Below are 16886 nucleotides of genomic sequence, written 5' to 3' on the forward strand. Positions count from 1 at the left end.
CATTTTCAAAGGAGTTGTGCGTTCCTTCTTTTTTTTTAACAATCTACGGACAACGGAGTTCAACTGCACACATACATCAAGTCAGCGACATGTTTTCGCGATAGGGCCTTCTCCAGATCTACGTGGATCGAAACATTTTCCTTATCATGAGCATTTACGATGGATATGAAATGAAGATTAGTAGTTTAGTTTACTGTACATATATACTTGATACTTACAAAACATCTTGAGTGATTACAAGAGCCAAGCGTAGATGTGAGTATTAGTGGTGTTTGCTGTTTGTGGTGTGAATGATCAATGCGAACTTGAACCAATGTTTTGGGTGACATAAAATACTGGACAGTGTGGGTAAGCACCCAATAGATGAGTCTGACGACTACAGTGGCTTTTTGACACTGCTATGTCCAGTATTTTATAACACCTGGGTGTAGGGTCCGTACAGAAGATTATAGATGTAGCGTATCTTTCCTTTATCAAGTGTCGCGCTTCTAGATTCTATCAAGACAACGAGATCTACTACTACTATCTACACCTCACACTTTCGGACCCAAGGAACCTCTAAAACTGGCCTTGTAATCTTACAACTTCGCCTTTGCCGAAACACCCATTGGCACATCCGTCTTACTCCTCTCCTTCAACAACCTTCTCAAAATCTTGCCACTCGCACTCTTGGGCACCTCATCCACAAACACAACGCCGCCTCTCAGCCTCTTGTGATTCGCCACTTTCTTATTCATCCATTCGACTATCGCCCGCGCTTCTTTCTCGCCCGCTCCTGCACGCTTGGATGCGACAATATACGCCCTAGGAATCTCTGTATGCTGCTGTTCATCATTGACGCCAATGACGGCTACATCGTCGATCAAGTCGCTCTCCATGAGTTTGCCCTCGAGCTCTGCAGGCGGAACCTGGAAGCCCTTGTATTTGATGAGTTCCTTGACGCGATCGGTGATGTAAAAGTTGTGTTTTTCGTCTTGGAAGCCAATGTCGCCGGTTTTGAAGTAGCCGTCGGGGGTAATTGCGTCTTTTGTCGCCGCTTCGTTCTTCCAGTAGCCCTTGAAGATGTTGGGGCCGGACATCCAGAGCTCGCCGACTTGGCCGGGACCTAGCTCTGTGCCGTCTGCGGCAATGTATTTGGCGTGCATGTTGGGGAGGAGCTTGCCGACGCTGCCGACGGAGGAGTACCATTCGTCCCAGGGCTGGAGGGTGAGGTGGGTTAGTGAATTGTAGAGAAGGGGTAGATGTGGTGGTTGCGTACCTGGCCATGTGTCATGGGGCTTGTTTCGCTGAGACCGTATGCTTGGGTAATCTTGATGTTCAGTCTCTTGTGCACGGATTCGACGAGCTCTTTTGTGAGAGGAGCGGCACCGCTTGTCATCATCTTTATGGACGAGAGATCGTACTTTTCCACCATTGCGTCGCGGGACAAGCGCACGATGATGGGGGGCGCGACGTATACAAAGGTGATCTTCTGGTTCTGAATTGTTTCCAAAAACGTCTTCATGTCGAAGCCTGGCATAACAACGAGCTCAATACCCCGGTGTATCGTTTGTAGCACTAGCGCCATGAGCCCGTAGATGTGAAAGAACGGAAGCACGCCTATGAATTTGTCTTCTGACGAGTACCATTTCCCGATCGCTCCTTTTGCAAGAAGGAGGTCAGATACCATGTTGCGGTGGCTGAGCATGACACCTTTTGGCAGTCCGGTAGTTCCAGAGCTGTATGCTAGGAATGCGAGGTCTTGAGGGTCGGCCTTTCTTCTGCGATAGTTTGGCGTTCCAAACGATTTCACAATGGCAGTCCAGTGCTTGTACCTGTTTGCACTGTGCTTCTCAGGACCTAGCAGGATCAGACGTTCATCCGGAATACCGACTTCCTTCGCTGCCTGGACCGCGGTGTCGAGAAACGCCATAGTGGTAACAAGTGCTTTGGCCCCTGAGTTCTTAAGTTGGTAAACCAATTCATCCTTGGAGTATCCGGGGTTGGCAGGTGTAACAATGCCACCTGCGTAGAAAGTTCCGAAGATGACTGGTGGGACGTCGATGTCGTTTGGTGTATACAATGCCAGTATATCATTTTTCTGCCAATCCCAGAGATCCCGTAACCCAATGCCAAACTGTGTTGCGGCCTTCTTTACGTCCGAGAAGGTGTAATTGCGGTCTGATTTGACCGCACGGTATATGACTTTGTCATCGGAAAATTCGCGATCCTTGCGATCGAACGTCAGACCCCAGAGGTCCACATCGGGAATCTCCACGTCAGGATAAGGCGACTTGGTAGGCATCTTGTACTTGTATGCTATATGTGACGGGCAGGCAAATGAAAAGGTGCAAAAAAGTTCGGAGATGGTTCAATATGATTGGGCAGCTATATAGTACTGCACGTGGTAGCGAAAGGAGATGGTCGATAGTTGGAAGGAGGCGTACGTAGTGTAGCGGGAGCTAGTCAGCTTATTGCGGGGTACCTCGGCGTATGGTAGTAGGCCCGATGCACGGAGAAGCCTCGGCGAAAGACTGCTTGCTCGGATTTGACTTTTGATTTTATTGTAGACGGAATATAGGCGTTCCGTGAAAGAGAAAAGAGTAACTGTCGAAGTATGATATCATCGTAGATGCTTAGTTGGGATAAACTGTGGTCGTTGTCCCAAAGAGGCAGGTAGCCAAGCTTTGGATTAGTCGCCTCTGATGCGTCACATACCTCGGCTTCCAGCAGCAACTACATGTAGGCGTGCTCGCAAGCTCATGATGGAAACTGACTGAAAAGTAATTAGTAAAAATTGTTTCTACTCAATTACTAGAATTTCTCCTCTCATATCGTGTTTTCAAACACGCAAGGCGCGAGTGAATATTTCACGTGATCAGGCCATCGGAATCCTTTAGTGCTTACGAAGTCCTGATGAATGACAGTCTCTTTTCTTGTTCGCTTGAATATCATGCCTGTGATATCGAACAAAGCTGAAGGGGTGATAAGAAGTCTGCTGATGATGCTTACCCCCACGTGCATTCAGCCAGTGTGTGTCAACCGATCGGGAGATGCGAAAGGTGGACACGCGTTGGAGAAACGTGTCTACGACCGCGAAAAGCGAAGAGCACGGGTTGATCTTGATCGGCTCACGCTACACAGTCGAGCCAGAGCAATGTTCCGGGTGAACCGGTCATACAAGACGGGTGTCGTGGCCTGCGTAGTGGTTATACGGCTTCGGCTGGGCACAGTTTCGGATCGATGATGGCGATCTGACGATGGAGCAGTACAGTACCCAAGACTGGGGCCCCACACGCCATTTGCACGTCGATGTCGAGGCTGCGTGATCGGGCCGTGGGTCAATTCACCTATCCGTTCCGAAGCGGCTCTGGGTACGGAGAAATTTGCATTCATATGCAAGCGGATATCAAAGTGCATGATACAGTAAAGCACCTCACAGGGCAGCGCAATTGCTTGGGGGGTGGCGCGGCTAAGGGAACCGTTCCCGCACGGGCGCACGGCCTACCGGAAGGGTGGGAACATGGAAGGCGCGAACTGCGACTGCGTGCGAGAAGACCCACCATCTATTATCATCCTGCTCACCCCATCCGGGTGCTCACTTGGAAAGAGAGGTTTTTTGCCGGTTGCCGCTACTCTCCCTGACCGCACTTGGCTACGAAATTACCGCGGAGTGTGCCAGGCTATCACCGCTTCTAGAGCCGTTATTGTATCTCACGACAGCACCAAGTCGACCCAGGGGCTTACCGTACGCACTCCCAATCGGTCTTGCAACCTCGACCTCCGTTGACCACCCGGACAGCTGGGTCGTCCCTCCAGCTCGCCGTGTCCGCTTCTGCATCGCCATTGGCTGCCGAGTGCTGTGCCGTGGGGAGGCTTGGACTTTCGAGGACCCATACGGCGTCATCGTCTAGGTGTGTGCGGAAGAAGGGTAATTTCTCTGCAGCGTGATAATCTGCACCACAACTGGGTCCTACAGGCCGTCTCAGCTGGCAGGGAAGCCGGCCTTAAGCAAGTGTCACCGGTAGCTACTTCTAATCCACAGGATGGGTAAGTGCCCCCCGACTCCCCCTCCCCCAAGTCGCCATCCGTCTTCCGCGCGCCATCACGGTCCTGCTTTTTTTCACCTCACATCTTGCACCCGACTCTCCTTGCTCGCTGACACTTGCCCACCAGACTCTACAGGGGATACATATCGTCCAAGTGACCGAGTAAGTACTGCCGTCCCTTCTTCTTCTGTCATACGCATCGGAGCCGCCGTCAAGTGAGTAGTGGGCTGTGGGGAGCGAGTAGTGAGGCTGGATCCTGGCGCCTAGATCGGTATACGGGCATAGGGCGGGATCATCGATTTCCGTCTTTGATGCTGCCTACGCTTGAAAACCTTGGGCAATAATTCCCTTCACACTCGAACCTTCACAGGGTCGTGGGTGCGACCAGGTCACGTGAGGGCGGCAACTGCCGTGCGGCGGCGTGTTGTTCCCAGCTCCGAGCTGCTACTTACTCGTCCACTCGCGCATCCTCTCTCAAACCTCATCAACGCGCGAGCCCCAACAGCTCGCATCTCCATACGACTACCTCAATCAGCCTCATCGTCTCGGCCGATTGCCTCTGTTACATTTGCAATCATGTCGTACGAAACTGACAACTATGACCAGCGCGACCGCTCACCTCGTCGTCGATCTCGCTCACCGCGACGCTCCAGACGCTCTTACTCGCCCCGCAGCCGCTCGCGCAGCCGTGAGGATTACCGTCGCACAGAACGTCGCTCGCGCTCTCCAAACAGTGGCGCCCAAGCTGCGGCAGGTGGTTATCAGTCTTACGGTGCCGGTCGAGGAGGCTCATCGCGACCTGTCGAGAACAAGGGCGAGATGATGCAAAGTATTAGGGATTCTTCGCAACAAGACCGTCGCGTCTATGTGGGAAACTTATCATACGATGTCAAGTGGCACCACCTGAAGGATTTCATGCGTCAAGGTACGGCATCCATTGCGCCGCGTCAAGAGTTGGGCTAACGTGGAAAACAGCTGGTGAAGTCCTCTTTGCAGATGTCTTGCTGCTTCCCAACGGAATGTCAAAGGTAACAAAAGATGGCTTGTCTTGTTCGTGAGAAGGATGGAGGTTGACTGGCCCGTGCTTGGGTGTAGGGCTGTGGTATCGTGGAATATGCGACCCGGGAGCAGGCGCAGAACGCCGTTGCATCGCTCAGCAACCAGAACCTAATGGGCCGCCTCGTATACGTTCGCGAAGACCGAGAGGCCGAGCCTCGATTCAGCGCCCCCGGCGGCGGCGGTCGCGGAGACTTTGGCGGTGGAATGGGCCCACGCGGCGGCTATGGAGGTGGTTTTGGCGGTCACCCAGCTGCTGGTGGCGCCGGTGCTGGACGACAGGTCTATGTTGCCAACGTTTGTACCCCGTTTTCTAACCTTTTCTAGTATTTGGTCACGTTTACTAACATGTTTATATAGCTTCCCTATAACGTAGGCTGGCAAGACTTGAAAGACCTCTTTCGTCAGGCTGCCAACAACGGTCAAGTGCTTCGCGCTGACGTCCACACCGCGCCTGACGGCCGTCCTAAGGGCTCCGGCATCGTTGCATTCGAGACACCCGAGGACGCACGCAATGCCATTACCCAGTTCAACGGCTATGACTGGCAGGGCCGAAACCTAGAGGTTCGTGAGGACCGTTTCGCCGGTGCTCAGGGTGGTTTCGGCGGCCGTGGCGGATTTGCTGGCGGTCGTGGAGGCTTTGGTGGAGGCTTTGGACGTGGTGGTTTTGGTGCCCGTGGTGGCTTCGGTGGCGGCTTCGGCGGTCGTGGAGGCTATGGCGGTGGTGCTGGATACGGTGGTGGTGCTCCTGGCGGCCCTGCCTTCGACCCCAATGCTGCTCCTGCTGCACCGAACCCGTTCACAGACTATGCTACCGCAGGTGGAGAGCCTAGTAACACCATCTACGTCCGTAACCTTCCCTGGTCGACTAGCAACGAGGATCTCGTCGAGCTCTTCACTACTATCGGCAAGGTCGAGCGCGCTGAGATTCAGTATGAGCCCAACGGCCGCTCTCGTGGAACTGGTGTTGTCGAATTTGAGAAGGCTGCAGACGCAGAAACCTCTATTGGTAAGATTTCTGCCACCCCAAATACTATGCATATGCTAACAAACTCCCAGCCAAGTTCACCGGTTATCAGTACGGTGGCAGACCCCTGGGCCTGGCCTATGTCAAGTACACTAATCTGGGTAACGGCGACGCCATGGAGGGTACTGAGCACACAGGTGGCTTGACTCAGGATCAAATCATGTAATCCGGTCTCGGGTATACGGAGTTTCCTTGACGTGGCAAATATTTGCTAGTTCGTTCATGCGAACTATATGTGTGTTCCGCTTATGAGCGCCGTCATGTTACGAGGTTCTTTGATCTCATGTTTCGAGTCTCTCCTCGGAGAAGAGGGTTGAGAATAATTTGCTCAAGCTTTCTGATCAACGGGGATACTGCGGAACAAAATTTCATTGTCTAGGGAAAATGGCTAGCTGTCAAGAGGTAGCTTCAGATCGCATGGAGATCTCATGGGTTCACAACCGGTCCTTCTGATATCGTGATTATGTTCGTGCATTTTGAATATTGAAGGACGTGAGAAGCTTTATGGCTGCTGCAGTAGCTTCATCGTCCATTCATATACGGCCCATTGTACGGCATTGACAACGAAAGCTCGTACACTACATATCCCAAGACCTCTAAAGAATACGCCCATACCCTCTGTCCGGTATGCTAAACTTGCGATTTCGACTGAACTCAATCGCTTCCATTGCGTCTCTGTTGGCAATAGCAGGCCCTGTTCACTCTGTGCTGCCGGTGCGTGTAGAATTTGAGTCTGCACCCTCGTCTTGATGACATCCAACGGAAAGATAGAGGCCCAGGTAATCACCCCGGCCAGACCACCACACAACAGCACTTTCATAGCCGTTTCTCTATCCGAGTCATTTGGCGAACTCCAGGCCTGTTTGGACAGCTCATAGGACCAGAAACTATCCCTCGTCAGCGGTCCGATTCTTCATTCTCCAACTCCCATCTTCGCAGACTCACTAGAATCCATAGCCCACCGCATCCCTCACACTAGTTATACCACCACCATAGTATAACCCCCTGATTCCCTCCGATCTCCACACATCTCTCGCTATAGTCCAAGACGTTGTTGCCGCATGGGTAGAGACCTGCGCCCGACACTTTACAAGCTCAGTAGGCGCGCTGACGACAAAGGACGCAAGACCGCCCGTTGCGCCAGCGAGAAAGACCTTTGAAAAGTTGGTCGGCGACGAGGGGTTCTCGTGGAGTAGGGAGAGTGTGCGGTTATATGTTACGAAGAGGAGGGCATTGAGCGCGCCGTAGGTGAGTATCGGTGCTGTTGCGCCTATACTGAACCGGTTTGCTCGTTAGCTTCTTGTAGTTTCCCTTTTTTTCCCTCTTCATCGCTTTGGTCGATTCTTACCTCGCACTAGGGATCCGGCATTTTCAAAGTTCCCTTTGAAGGATGTTGGGGAAGGGAGGGGGGATGTAGCTTCGAGGGTTTGGGCGGCCTTGCCGGCTTGGAGTCGCGTTTTTATGAGGTCAAGTGGGTTGCCAATTATTATTCCAGCGGCGCCGGATACATAGCCTGCCCAGAAATCGGCGGACATGATGATTTGGAGAGGCTAGGTGGGATGGGGGTCGAGGGGCTACATTGTTGGTTTGGGATTGTAAGGGTAGTCGAGGGATGGACAGCCGAGGTTTGAATTAACGTGTCCGTGCACCTCGTGCACGGATTCATCTCGTGCACGCCGAACACTATCTTAGCGATCTCAAAAATGAGGCTGTACAACGCCACATAATAGCTCAATATTAATAAAAACGTAGTATAGCAGTAATCAGATGCTTGCGATCAACTTGTACTATCTATATTTTTGTGGGAGTTGACGTTGCGGCCACGTGATGTGACTTTGGCTGGAGTAGCAGATAGCTCATCTCCAGCTTGAACACCAGCGTGAGCAGCGCCAGCGCGTTTTTGACGCTTGTTACTTGGTGAGAGTACTTGTGAGGCTTTACGCTTGCGTTGTTGAGCTTGTTGGATATATTTTTTCTGGTGTTGAGCTTCAACTTTGCGCGCGCGTTCAGCTGCTTTCTCAGCTCGCTCAACCTCCCTCATCTCTTTGAGCCTCTGCCTCTCTACACGCTTCTCCTCGAGCTCAACTTGACGCTGCAGTTGAGCCTCCTTACGCTGCTTCTTGGCCCATGCTTTTTGGAGTTTCTCCTCCGTCTCATCTCGCTCCCGTACTGCTTTTCTAGCTCGAGCCTCACGCAACTTGCGAGGAGACCAGAAGACAGAGCCACCGTGATACTCCTGGCGCTGTTGAAGGTCAAGAGCTTTGCCCTTCTTCCTGTGCTTCTTTTTGTGTTGAAGAGCCTCCTTTAAGCCCTCATTCTCATGCTTTAAAAGCTCATTCTGAACAGAGAGATGGTGGACGCTTGAACGCAGCTTTCTTGCCTCATACTGATGGCTATCAGTGACAGCAGCTCGAACTAATCGATCTATCTTTCTCCAATCATGATCAGAGAGCCCTGACGATGAGCTTCTCTCAGCTTCTGGCGTGCTGGCAAATCTACGAAGGATAACGTTGGCATCTATCGGCCAGATCCCAGTAGCTTCGAAGGCCTTCAATATAAGGTTCTCTGTGAAGGAGGATATCCATGCGCTCCAGAAGAGTGGGAAGAAGTCTCCTTTCTTGATTGGGACGAGGCCTTGAGCCTTATGGAGATGATTGGTGAGCTCGTTGAAGTAGGCTTGAGAGAGTGGCTTAAATAGCACTACATCGAGCGGCTGGAGCGTGTGAGTCGAATGGGGAGGAAGGATCATGAGGAGAATGCTATGGCGATCGCAGTACTTGATAAACTCCATCGTGACATGAGATCCATGGCCATCAAGGATGAGTAATCTCCATCTCCCTGATCGCTGCTTTGTACAGCGATCAAACACCTGCTCAAGCCAAGCTAGACCAATGTTATTGTTTGACCAGCCTGTTGGAGATGATGAGACAAAGATATCATGTTCTCCTGCCTTGATATCCTCTACCCAACTTGATCGTATAGCTCCTTTCGCAGATGCGTAGATGAGGCTTGGGGGCAGCGAGCTCCCATCGGCGCAGCAGCAGGCCAGGACTGTCAGAAACTCGCGTGATCCATCCTGGAGAGATGCTCGAACCTCCTTCTTCTCCCATTGACGCCTGCTGAATATTCTCTTGCTTCTGCCTATCAAGCCAATCAAGAAGCCCTTCTCATCCATATTGTATATATCTCGAGCCTCAAGGTGGTATTCGGTGATCTTTCGATGCAGCAGCTCGAAGTAGAGTCTATACTTTGACTCAGAATCAGCCAGGTGGCGCGTACGATCCATGGCGCTGGTCCACTTTGAGATGACCGTACGAGGATGAACACCAGTCAGCTCTGAGATCTGTGACGTAGACTTGCGTACAGGAGGTGACTTTAACGTCACAATTAAGACACGGGTGTAAGAATCAGTATTAGGAGACATAGTAACGATACTGTCGGATCGTGAGTATCGGTACAGAGGTGCCTTTCAAAAGTTATTGCTGACAGGGGGGTCTCCTATTTGACCGAGAAACTACCGAAATACAGACAGATCAGTCTCCACGAACTCTTGGCAGGCCTCTGCCTTCCTTGTACTCATTCCCACCTTCAAGTTCAATAATCTTTTGAACATGGATAGGAATTCTCTCTATCCATGCCTGAATCTGTGACTGTGGGAGATCACTCCAGGCCTGCTCCCATGCTTTTGTGGCCTCTCCTCTACTCTTTGGAGCTCCTTTCTTGGTAGTTCTTCTCTTTAACCATGGCCAGGCTGGCTCAATAGCGTTGAGATCAGGTGAGTTACCACACCAGAAGAGCTTCTCCACACTCTCTCGTTGATAGATAATATTCTGGGCCTGGTGAGCATGAGAGGGAGCCTTATCTTCTTGAACAAGAGTACCTGGCCTCTCTCTCATACACTCCTTAGCAAAGGGGATAAGCTTCGGGAGAAGAACCTCAGTCTGATACCGCCACCAATCAATGCCACCTTTATCATTACCACGAGTGAGCTTCCCATTCTCCTTAGTCCATCTCCATTGAGGAGCTCTACCAGGCTTATTCCTTAAGCCTATCCTCTTCATGCCTATAGTAAGCTCCCACTCCTCTCTCATAATAGGCTCTAGGATCTTATTCATCTCTTCAATCTTAAGAGCTGCTTCTCTCTTCTCTTGGGCTGTCTCTGGCCTCCATACATGAAAGGGACCTTTGTAATTATACGTGAAGCAGCCCCAGAACATAAACTCAGAGTATCCCTTCCACCTCTCTCGTATCACAGATCTTGTAAGAGCCTCATCTGCCTTTCTCCACACCCGATACCCACCACGGCGGTGGTTCAGTACGACAGAGGTCTCATCTGACCAGATAACGTTCTTCCAGTCCTCAAGAGTCCAGTGCTGACGAGCGAGACACCAGGTAAGTCTATCTTGTCTCATCTTCTTCGTCAACCCAGGCTTCCTCGTCGGCTTCGTCTTCTTGTATCCTGCTGCCTTGAGGACTCTCCACACCGTGGTAGGAGAGACGTCGTAACCGTAGAGACTAAGATCACCAGCTATGTCAGCACAGCTCTTCTCTCGTCCATAACGGTCACGGCGTACTTTGTCAACAGTAGGTTCATGGATAGCCTCTTGTTTACGTGGGCGGCCTGAGCGAGGAGCATCTTCAAGGTGTTCAGGAAGAACCTTTAGGGTTGGTCCATTTGGCTCAAAGCCTCGAAGGCAGGCTCGGCTGAAGATAGCGTCGATAGTGCGTGGGGAAATACCCAGGATCTCGCTGATCTGGCTCGTTGATTTGCCCACAAAGCGGGACTTTAAAGTAACAATTATAGCACGTGTGAATGAGTCTGTGTGAGAACGAGGAGCCATTACTAGTATAACTAACCTTTGAGAAACACCAAAGAAAGCGAAGATACTGCTATCTTCAGCTTCAAAAACTCTGACTGTGCCAAGAAATATCGGGCCGATAGATCTACCGCGCTAGCAATAACTTTTGAAAGGCACCTCCGTAGAGACGTCGGCTGCTTGACACTTCGGCCCGACTTCGGCCCACCTTGCGCAGAGCTTAGGTATACCTTCGTAGCAGCTATGTTCGTAGACAATCAATCAGAACCACCGAACAGAATGCATTCCTAGTTATCGTTATTTCCCTTTACGCACTTAGTGCAAAGCCAACCAACAGATACAGAGTAATCGTATAGCTATTCAGCTTGTTGGAGGTCAGATTTATGCCAAGAAGAGTTGAGCCGAAGCACCGAGATTAGCGTGGGACAAAACTTTTAAAAGGCACCTCCGTAGATGATGTGGTTTCCGACGGGTAAGCTGAGTTGTTACGATAGCCGATAGGTAGGTCCGGAAAGAACACCGCGATATCGGTCTAGTCGTAGAACATCCAAGTTTCCAAAGATTCCACCATTGCAACTACAGAGTATCCATGATCAACATACACCTTGAAACCTCACTGTCAATTCAATTTCCACCCCTTCTCACACAATGCACGACCCAATAGCCGACGCAAAAGCCCAAGAAGCAACTCAACAATACACGTTCCGCATCGCAACACCAGCCGACATACCTTCCCTCCAACAAATGATCGGAGACTCGTTGCGCGCACTAGGAAAAGGGTACTACACACAAGCCGAGCTCGACGGCTCAATAGGCTATCTCTTCGGCCCCGACTCCGTGTTAATCCATGACCAGTAAGTTAAGGCGTCTACCACCCCCCACCAAAGCAACACCTGAACTGAAAACTTCCGCAAAAGAACATACTTCATCCTCCACCCAGTCGCACAGCCTGAGACAATATGTGCATGCGGTGGATGGTCATTTAGAAAAACGCTGTACGGCGGCGACTCTGCGCCCTCGCCCCTGCGTATGCCAGAGAAGCGCAACCCGGCCTGTGACCGTGCCAGCATCCGCGCCATCTTCACTTCTCCCTCGTTCGCGCGCCGCGGGCTGGGGACCATGATGATGCGGTACTGCGAGGCGCGCGCCAAAGAGGGTAAAAAGGGCGAGACGGCAGGGTTTACGAGACTGGAGATGGGTGCTACGCTGAGTGGGGTGGCGCTTTACGAAAAGTGTGGATATGCCAGGAGCGGCAGAGAGGATGTAGTTAGCTGTCCTAACGGGGAGAGTATTAGGATTCTGCACATGACGAAAGATCTGGTCGAAGATAAGGGTCCGTAGTGGGAAATTGGTCGCCTAACGCATGCCAGTTCGAATGACGATATGCTGTACCTGAGGTTGCAGCTCTGCACAAATAACCTATAACGTGGTTCACAAGCGAGTGACCACTACAAGCGAGTGGCCACCCCAACACCAGCGCAGCGCACGCGCAGCAATATTATCTTATGTCTCAACAACGCAACGTACAACAAGCTTATACTGAAGGAGATATAATCCTAGCGATCTCTGATATTACATCGAACCAGGTTCCAAGTGTAAAACGTGCTGCAGCAATCTACAACGTCCCCCGAACGACCGTACGCCGGCGACGCGCCGGACAACGCTCTCGACGCGACTGCGAGCCGAACTCAAAGCGCCTTACAAAACTAGAGGAGGAGGCAATTGTGCAGCGTGTACTTGAAGAGAGTTCACGTGGAATACCGCCCTCAAAGGCGCATGTACAAGATATGGCGGATAGACTGCTAAGGGAGCGTGGTGGGAAGCCTACAGGCAAGAACTGGGTTGATAACTTCATCAAGCGTACACCAGAGCTGCAAACGCGATGGAGCCGTCCGTATGATTGCCAGCGAGCTGCCTGCGAAGACCCAGCGATTATCCGGCCATGGTTCAGCCTGGTTCAATCGGTAAAGGCGAAGTACGGTATTTGGATGAAGACACCTGGAACTTTGATGAGTCTGGCTTCATGATGGGCAAGATATCCTCTCAGCTTGTTGTTACAGGCTCAGAGAAACCTGGGAAACAGAAGAAACTACAACCTGGCGATCGCGAGTGGGTTACCCTGGTACAAGGCGTCGCTGCGACGGGGCGTGTTATCCCACCTTTCCTCATCTTCGTGGGCAAGGTCCTTATCTCTACCTGGTACACTGATCTACCTCGCAACTGGGTTATTGACGTTTCTCCTACTGGCTGGATCAACAACGACCTCGCGCTGGCGTGGCTTAAGCACTTCGACGCCCATACGAAGGCGTTCTCTGCTGGGGCATACAGGCTGCTCATCATTGACGGCCATGAGAGCCACTGCTCGATAGAATTCCAGGACTACTGCAAGGAGAACAAGATTATCGCCCTCTGCATGCCACCTCATTCGTCGCACCTCCTGCAGCCTCTTGACGTAGTCCCCTACTCGCTGTTAAAGCGCCACTATGGCGACGGGATCTCGCTCTTAGCACGCAGCCGCATCCACCATATCAACAAAGAAACCTTCCTACCAGCCTTTAAAACGGCTTTTGAGAAGACACTTACACCAGAGAATGTCTGCGCAGGGTTTCGAGGTGCTGGGCTAGTCCCTTTTAACCCAGACGCTGTGTTATCAAAGCTTGATGTACAGCTGCGTATGCCAACGCCACCTGCACCAGGTACTGTCGCCTGGGAGGCGCAAACACCGCGCAACGCCCGCGAGATAGAGGCGCAATCTACGCTGATTCGAAATCGCATACAAAACTATCGGGGCTCACCAGCAAGTTCATTAGATGAGCAGGTTAAGCAGCTAAGCAAAGGCGCTCAGCAGATAGCTCATAATATGGTGTTGGTGCAGGAGGAAATGGGCCGCCTGCGAGACGCTGTTGACACGCTTACAAAGCGTAAGACCCGTAAAAGGCGGTATGTACGTGTAGAGGAGACTCTGAAAGTTGGTGAGGTATCTGACCTAATTGCTGCAAAGGAGGGTGGTAGTCGTGAGGATGGCGAGACGCCTGCGAAGAGGGTGCGCGCAGAGAGGCGCTGCGGCCGTTGCAGCGAGATTGGGCATAATTCCCGCACCTGCAAGGTAGAGATAGAGGATGAAGATAGTAGTGATGCTTCTGAATAATAATATCCTATTGCGTATAGTACAGTAATTTGTTGTGGTGTTGCGCTATGTCGCCGCGCGTGCGCTGCGCTGGTGTTGGGGTGGCCACTCGCTTGTGAACCACGTTACACGGTATGTTTGGCTTCCTGCTTGTCTTGCCAGCGCTCCTATTCCGCCTCGCATAGTCCCATAAGGCTATCTCACGAGGCGCTTCGGTATCTGGCCCCAAATCATAGCGCAGTTACTAATACCTCTCAGTTGCTCCAGAAAATTAGCATCTTTCGGCTTCCTACGACCATTCTACACACGACAGGCAACTTTGCCACCTCACGAGTTTCATATTTCCAATGCCTTTGCAGTCTCTCGACACCGGCTGGGACTTTAGCTCCGTTATCGATCTGATCGACTCGGGCGCCCATGACACCAGCTCCCCGGCACTTCGGCCTGCGGCACCAGCCGAGACTTCCGCATCGCAAGACGGAGGAGTACGGCTAGGAAGCTTCTCCAAGCTGTTCGAGAGCCTTGGCTTTACGGATGACGCTCCAGCTCCACTACCACCACTCGACCCCGACTCCGAACTGAGTAACTCGGACGATGTCTTACTGCCGTCTCCAGTCCTCCAGCCTCCGCGTACCCCTGCCAAGCATGAACCGGAGGTGGAAGAACAGGCAACCAACAACACGGGTTTGACAAAGACTCAGCGCAAGAAGGCCCGCAGACGCGCCGAGAAAGAAATAGAAGCAGAATTAGCTCGCCAACGGGTTATACAAGAGACTTTGGATCAGCTTGCGGAGGATCGGGAGCAGATAGACCGCCAAGCGCAACGCGCTTCAATGCGGAAGCAGCTGAGCGAGCTTGTCAACACCCCAAAGACAGACATCGATGCGCCAGAAACACCATGCAAGACATCCCGAGCACATTCACGATCCAACGTAGGCGCAAAACTCAAGCCCACGACTCCTAGTCTGGCGCTAGAATCAGACTCGACCGATGCTTATCGTGATCAGCCGCAGCATCCCAAGACGACCGACGCTCGTATAAGCATACTGAAGCGACCTTGTGCACTGCAAGTTGAGGCTCTGCAACCCAAGACACCTACAGCTCGCCCGAGCATACTGAAGCGACCTTCCGCACCACAGCCCGAGACTCCTCAGCAACCCCAGAAAGTGCCCGTTGTCGTCCCATCTACTGCTCCAGCACCAAACCACCCCCAGTACACGACATTTGGCACTCTAGCACCGCCTCAATACGTACTGGCCGAACTGCAACAGCCGGTTCAGTATACTACACCAATACACCATGGACTTGTGCCGCGAACTGTTCGACCTGTTACTTTACCCAGGACCGTTTCTCAGCCTGCACTGGCTGTACAGCTACCTACTACACTAACTCCGAATGTTGTTTCATTTAGCGGAAGGCGACCACCAGTCACGATTAGATCTCAAGTAGACCGTCATTTCAATTTGCTTCACAAGCTGTTGAACACGTTCCCTGAGGATCGAAAGTGGTTGCTGGCGCCGATGCAGCTCCTCAACGAGCGATCGTCTAGTCATGGGCTGCATGTATTCGTTGACGCCTCTAATATCATAATTGGCCTCAAAGATATGCTTCGGTACCATGGGCTGCAGCACAACTCTTATGACATGTCTTTTGACAGCCTTGCGTTGTTGATGGAGCGGCGTCGACCTGTTGCAAAGCGGTTCTTTGCTGGCTCACACCGCGAAGCTAACCCCCTTCCACATGTAGCGAAGCTTGTTGAGACATCGAAAGCAGTCGGTTACGACAGTGTTATGCAAGAGCAAGTGCTGATTGTCCGCGAAGATTCAGAGAAGAAGAAATTCTTCAACGACGTCAAGAAGATGGGCTGGCACAGAGCTACTCAATTACGCAGCGGCAGCGGCAGCGACTCTGAAACGGGAGCGCCGACTCCGAAGACACCATCAGCCCCGAAATGGGTTGAGCAAGGTGTTGACGAGATTCTTCACTTGAAGATGTGCCAAAGCATTATTGATTGCGAAGTGCCCAGCACCATGGTATTGGCAACGGGCGATGGAGCGGTGGCGGAAATGTCGGATGGCTTCCTTGCACATGTTGAGCGTGCGTTGAAGCGGGGCTGGAAAGTCGAACTGATCAGCTGGGGACAGCAGATCAATAGCGGATACAGGAAGAGGCAGTTCAGAGCCAAATGGGCGGAACAGTTCACGATTATCGGACTGGATCAATTCCTGGAAGATCTCATTGACACGCCATAGGATGATGGATATGCATGGCTGAATGTATCGAATGAAGATATGCGGTGTGGACGTTAGTGCTTAGTGTGATGTGAAGCATGCATGAAGAAGTTTTGTTCGCTTCCACAAGTTATGTTTGTTTGGACTTGATAACGGCATTTAGCCGGGCATGGGTGGTGAGCAGTACGGTAGTCAGAGAATTGTTTGCAGGCCAAGTTTTAGAAAGTCGGCATCAGAAGACGAAGAATATCATGCGTTGTTGGACGGAGTTTCCCACCGACTCCGAGGTGCCCGAGATGGGTTTTAGGGAGTGTCAGGGACATATCATGATCGGCAAATCTAACCTCGCGTGACAGTGGTAGCGATACTAACAGTGACAACCGCAAACAAAACAAAGTAGCCGACTCCCGCGTGTGCAAGCTTCGCGCTCGGGCCCGGATGAGGGTTGAGAGTAAATTTGCGGAGCGGGGGCAGTAAGACGGAGACGGAGGAAGAGAGTTGTCTAGACTGGGCATGTGGGACGAGGCATGGCGAAGCTTAGTCTAGGTGGAACGGTTCCTGAGTGTGTGAAACATGGGCTTGCAGTCGTGTATTATTCAA

The 16886-nt window shown here is 51.8% G+C and overlaps 8 protein-coding genes across 8 annotated transcripts; 4 read left to right on the forward strand and 4 right to left on the reverse strand.

Moving 5' to 3' along the window:
- Positions 1 to 578: 578 nt before the first annotated feature.
- Positions 579 to 2284, reverse strand: PtrM4_025020 (CaiC, Acyl-CoA synthetase (AMP-forming)-AMP-acid ligase II; the record flags this gene model as incomplete). The annotated part of the gene is made up of 2 exons (XM_001932262.2): positions 579 to 1199; positions 1259 to 2284. 2 exons carry the CDS (start codon positions 2282 to 2284, stop codon positions 579 to 581), a joined length of 1647 nt encoding a protein of 548 aa, XP_001932297.2.
- Positions 2285 to 4604: 2320 nt separating this feature from the next.
- Positions 4605 to 6277, forward strand: PtrM4_025030 (RNA-binding protein (RRM domain); the record flags this gene model as incomplete). Its single annotated transcript, XM_066103640.1, has 5 exons — positions 4605 to 4953; positions 5004 to 5078; positions 5338 to 5381; positions 5445 to 6093; positions 6144 to 6277. The coding sequence occupies 5 exons, from the start codon at positions 4605 to 4607 to the stop codon at positions 6275 to 6277; spliced, it is 1251 nt and encodes a 416-aa protein (XP_065965842.1).
- Positions 6278 to 6613: 336 nt separating this feature from the next.
- Positions 6614 to 7646, reverse strand: PtrM4_025040 (solute carrier family 25 protein; the record flags this gene model as incomplete). Its single annotated transcript, XM_001932264.2, has 3 exons — positions 6614 to 6998; positions 7057 to 7381; positions 7460 to 7646. The coding sequence occupies 3 exons, from the start codon at positions 7644 to 7646 to the stop codon at positions 6614 to 6616; spliced, it is 897 nt and encodes a 298-aa protein (XP_001932299.1).
- Positions 7647 to 7888: 242 nt separating this feature from the next.
- PtrM4_025050 (Membrane-bound metallopeptidase) lies at positions 7889 to 9535 on the reverse strand (the record flags this gene model as incomplete). The annotated part of the gene is made up of 1 exon (XM_066103641.1): positions 7889 to 9535. The coding sequence occupies one exon, from the start codon at positions 9533 to 9535 to the stop codon at positions 7889 to 7891; it is 1647 nt and encodes a 548-aa protein (XP_065965843.1).
- Positions 9536 to 9644: 109 nt separating this feature from the next.
- On the reverse strand, positions 9645 to 10952 carry PtrM4_025060 (uncharacterized protein; the record flags this gene model as incomplete). Its single annotated transcript, XM_066103642.1, has 1 exon — positions 9645 to 10952. The coding sequence occupies one exon, from the start codon at positions 10950 to 10952 to the stop codon at positions 9645 to 9647; it is 1308 nt and encodes a 435-aa protein (XP_065965844.1).
- Positions 10953 to 11576: 624 nt separating this feature from the next.
- PtrM4_025070 (acetyltransferase) lies at positions 11577 to 12822 on the forward strand (the record flags this gene model as incomplete). The annotated part of the gene is made up of 3 exons (XM_001932266.2): positions 11577 to 11782; positions 11846 to 12261; positions 12384 to 12822. Coding segments are annotated over 3 exons (1061 nt in total), but the record flags the coding sequence as incomplete, so codon positions are not given.
- A 48-nt stretch (positions 12823 to 12870) lies between these two features.
- PtrM4_025080 (uncharacterized protein) lies at positions 12871 to 14076 on the forward strand (the record flags this gene model as incomplete). The annotated part of the gene is made up of 1 exon (XM_066103643.1): positions 12871 to 14076. One exon carries the CDS (start codon positions 12871 to 12873, stop codon positions 14074 to 14076), a length of 1206 nt encoding a protein of 401 aa, XP_065965845.1.
- Positions 14077 to 14402: 326 nt separating this feature from the next.
- On the forward strand, positions 14403 to 16307 carry PtrM4_025090 (Atrophin-1 multi-domain protein; the record flags this gene model as incomplete). The annotated part of the gene is made up of 1 exon (XM_001932267.2): positions 14403 to 16307. The coding sequence occupies one exon, from the start codon at positions 14403 to 14405 to the stop codon at positions 16305 to 16307; it is 1905 nt and encodes a 634-aa protein (XP_001932302.1).
- Positions 16308 to 16886: the final 579 nt, after the last annotated feature.

Source organism: Pyrenophora tritici-repentis, chromosome 1 (assembly GCF_003171515.1).
Source record: "Pyrenophora tritici-repentis strain M4 chromosome 1, whole genome shotgun sequence".
NCBI lineage: Eukaryota > Fungi > Ascomycota > Dothideomycetes > Pleosporales > Pleosporaceae > Pyrenophora > Pyrenophora tritici-repentis.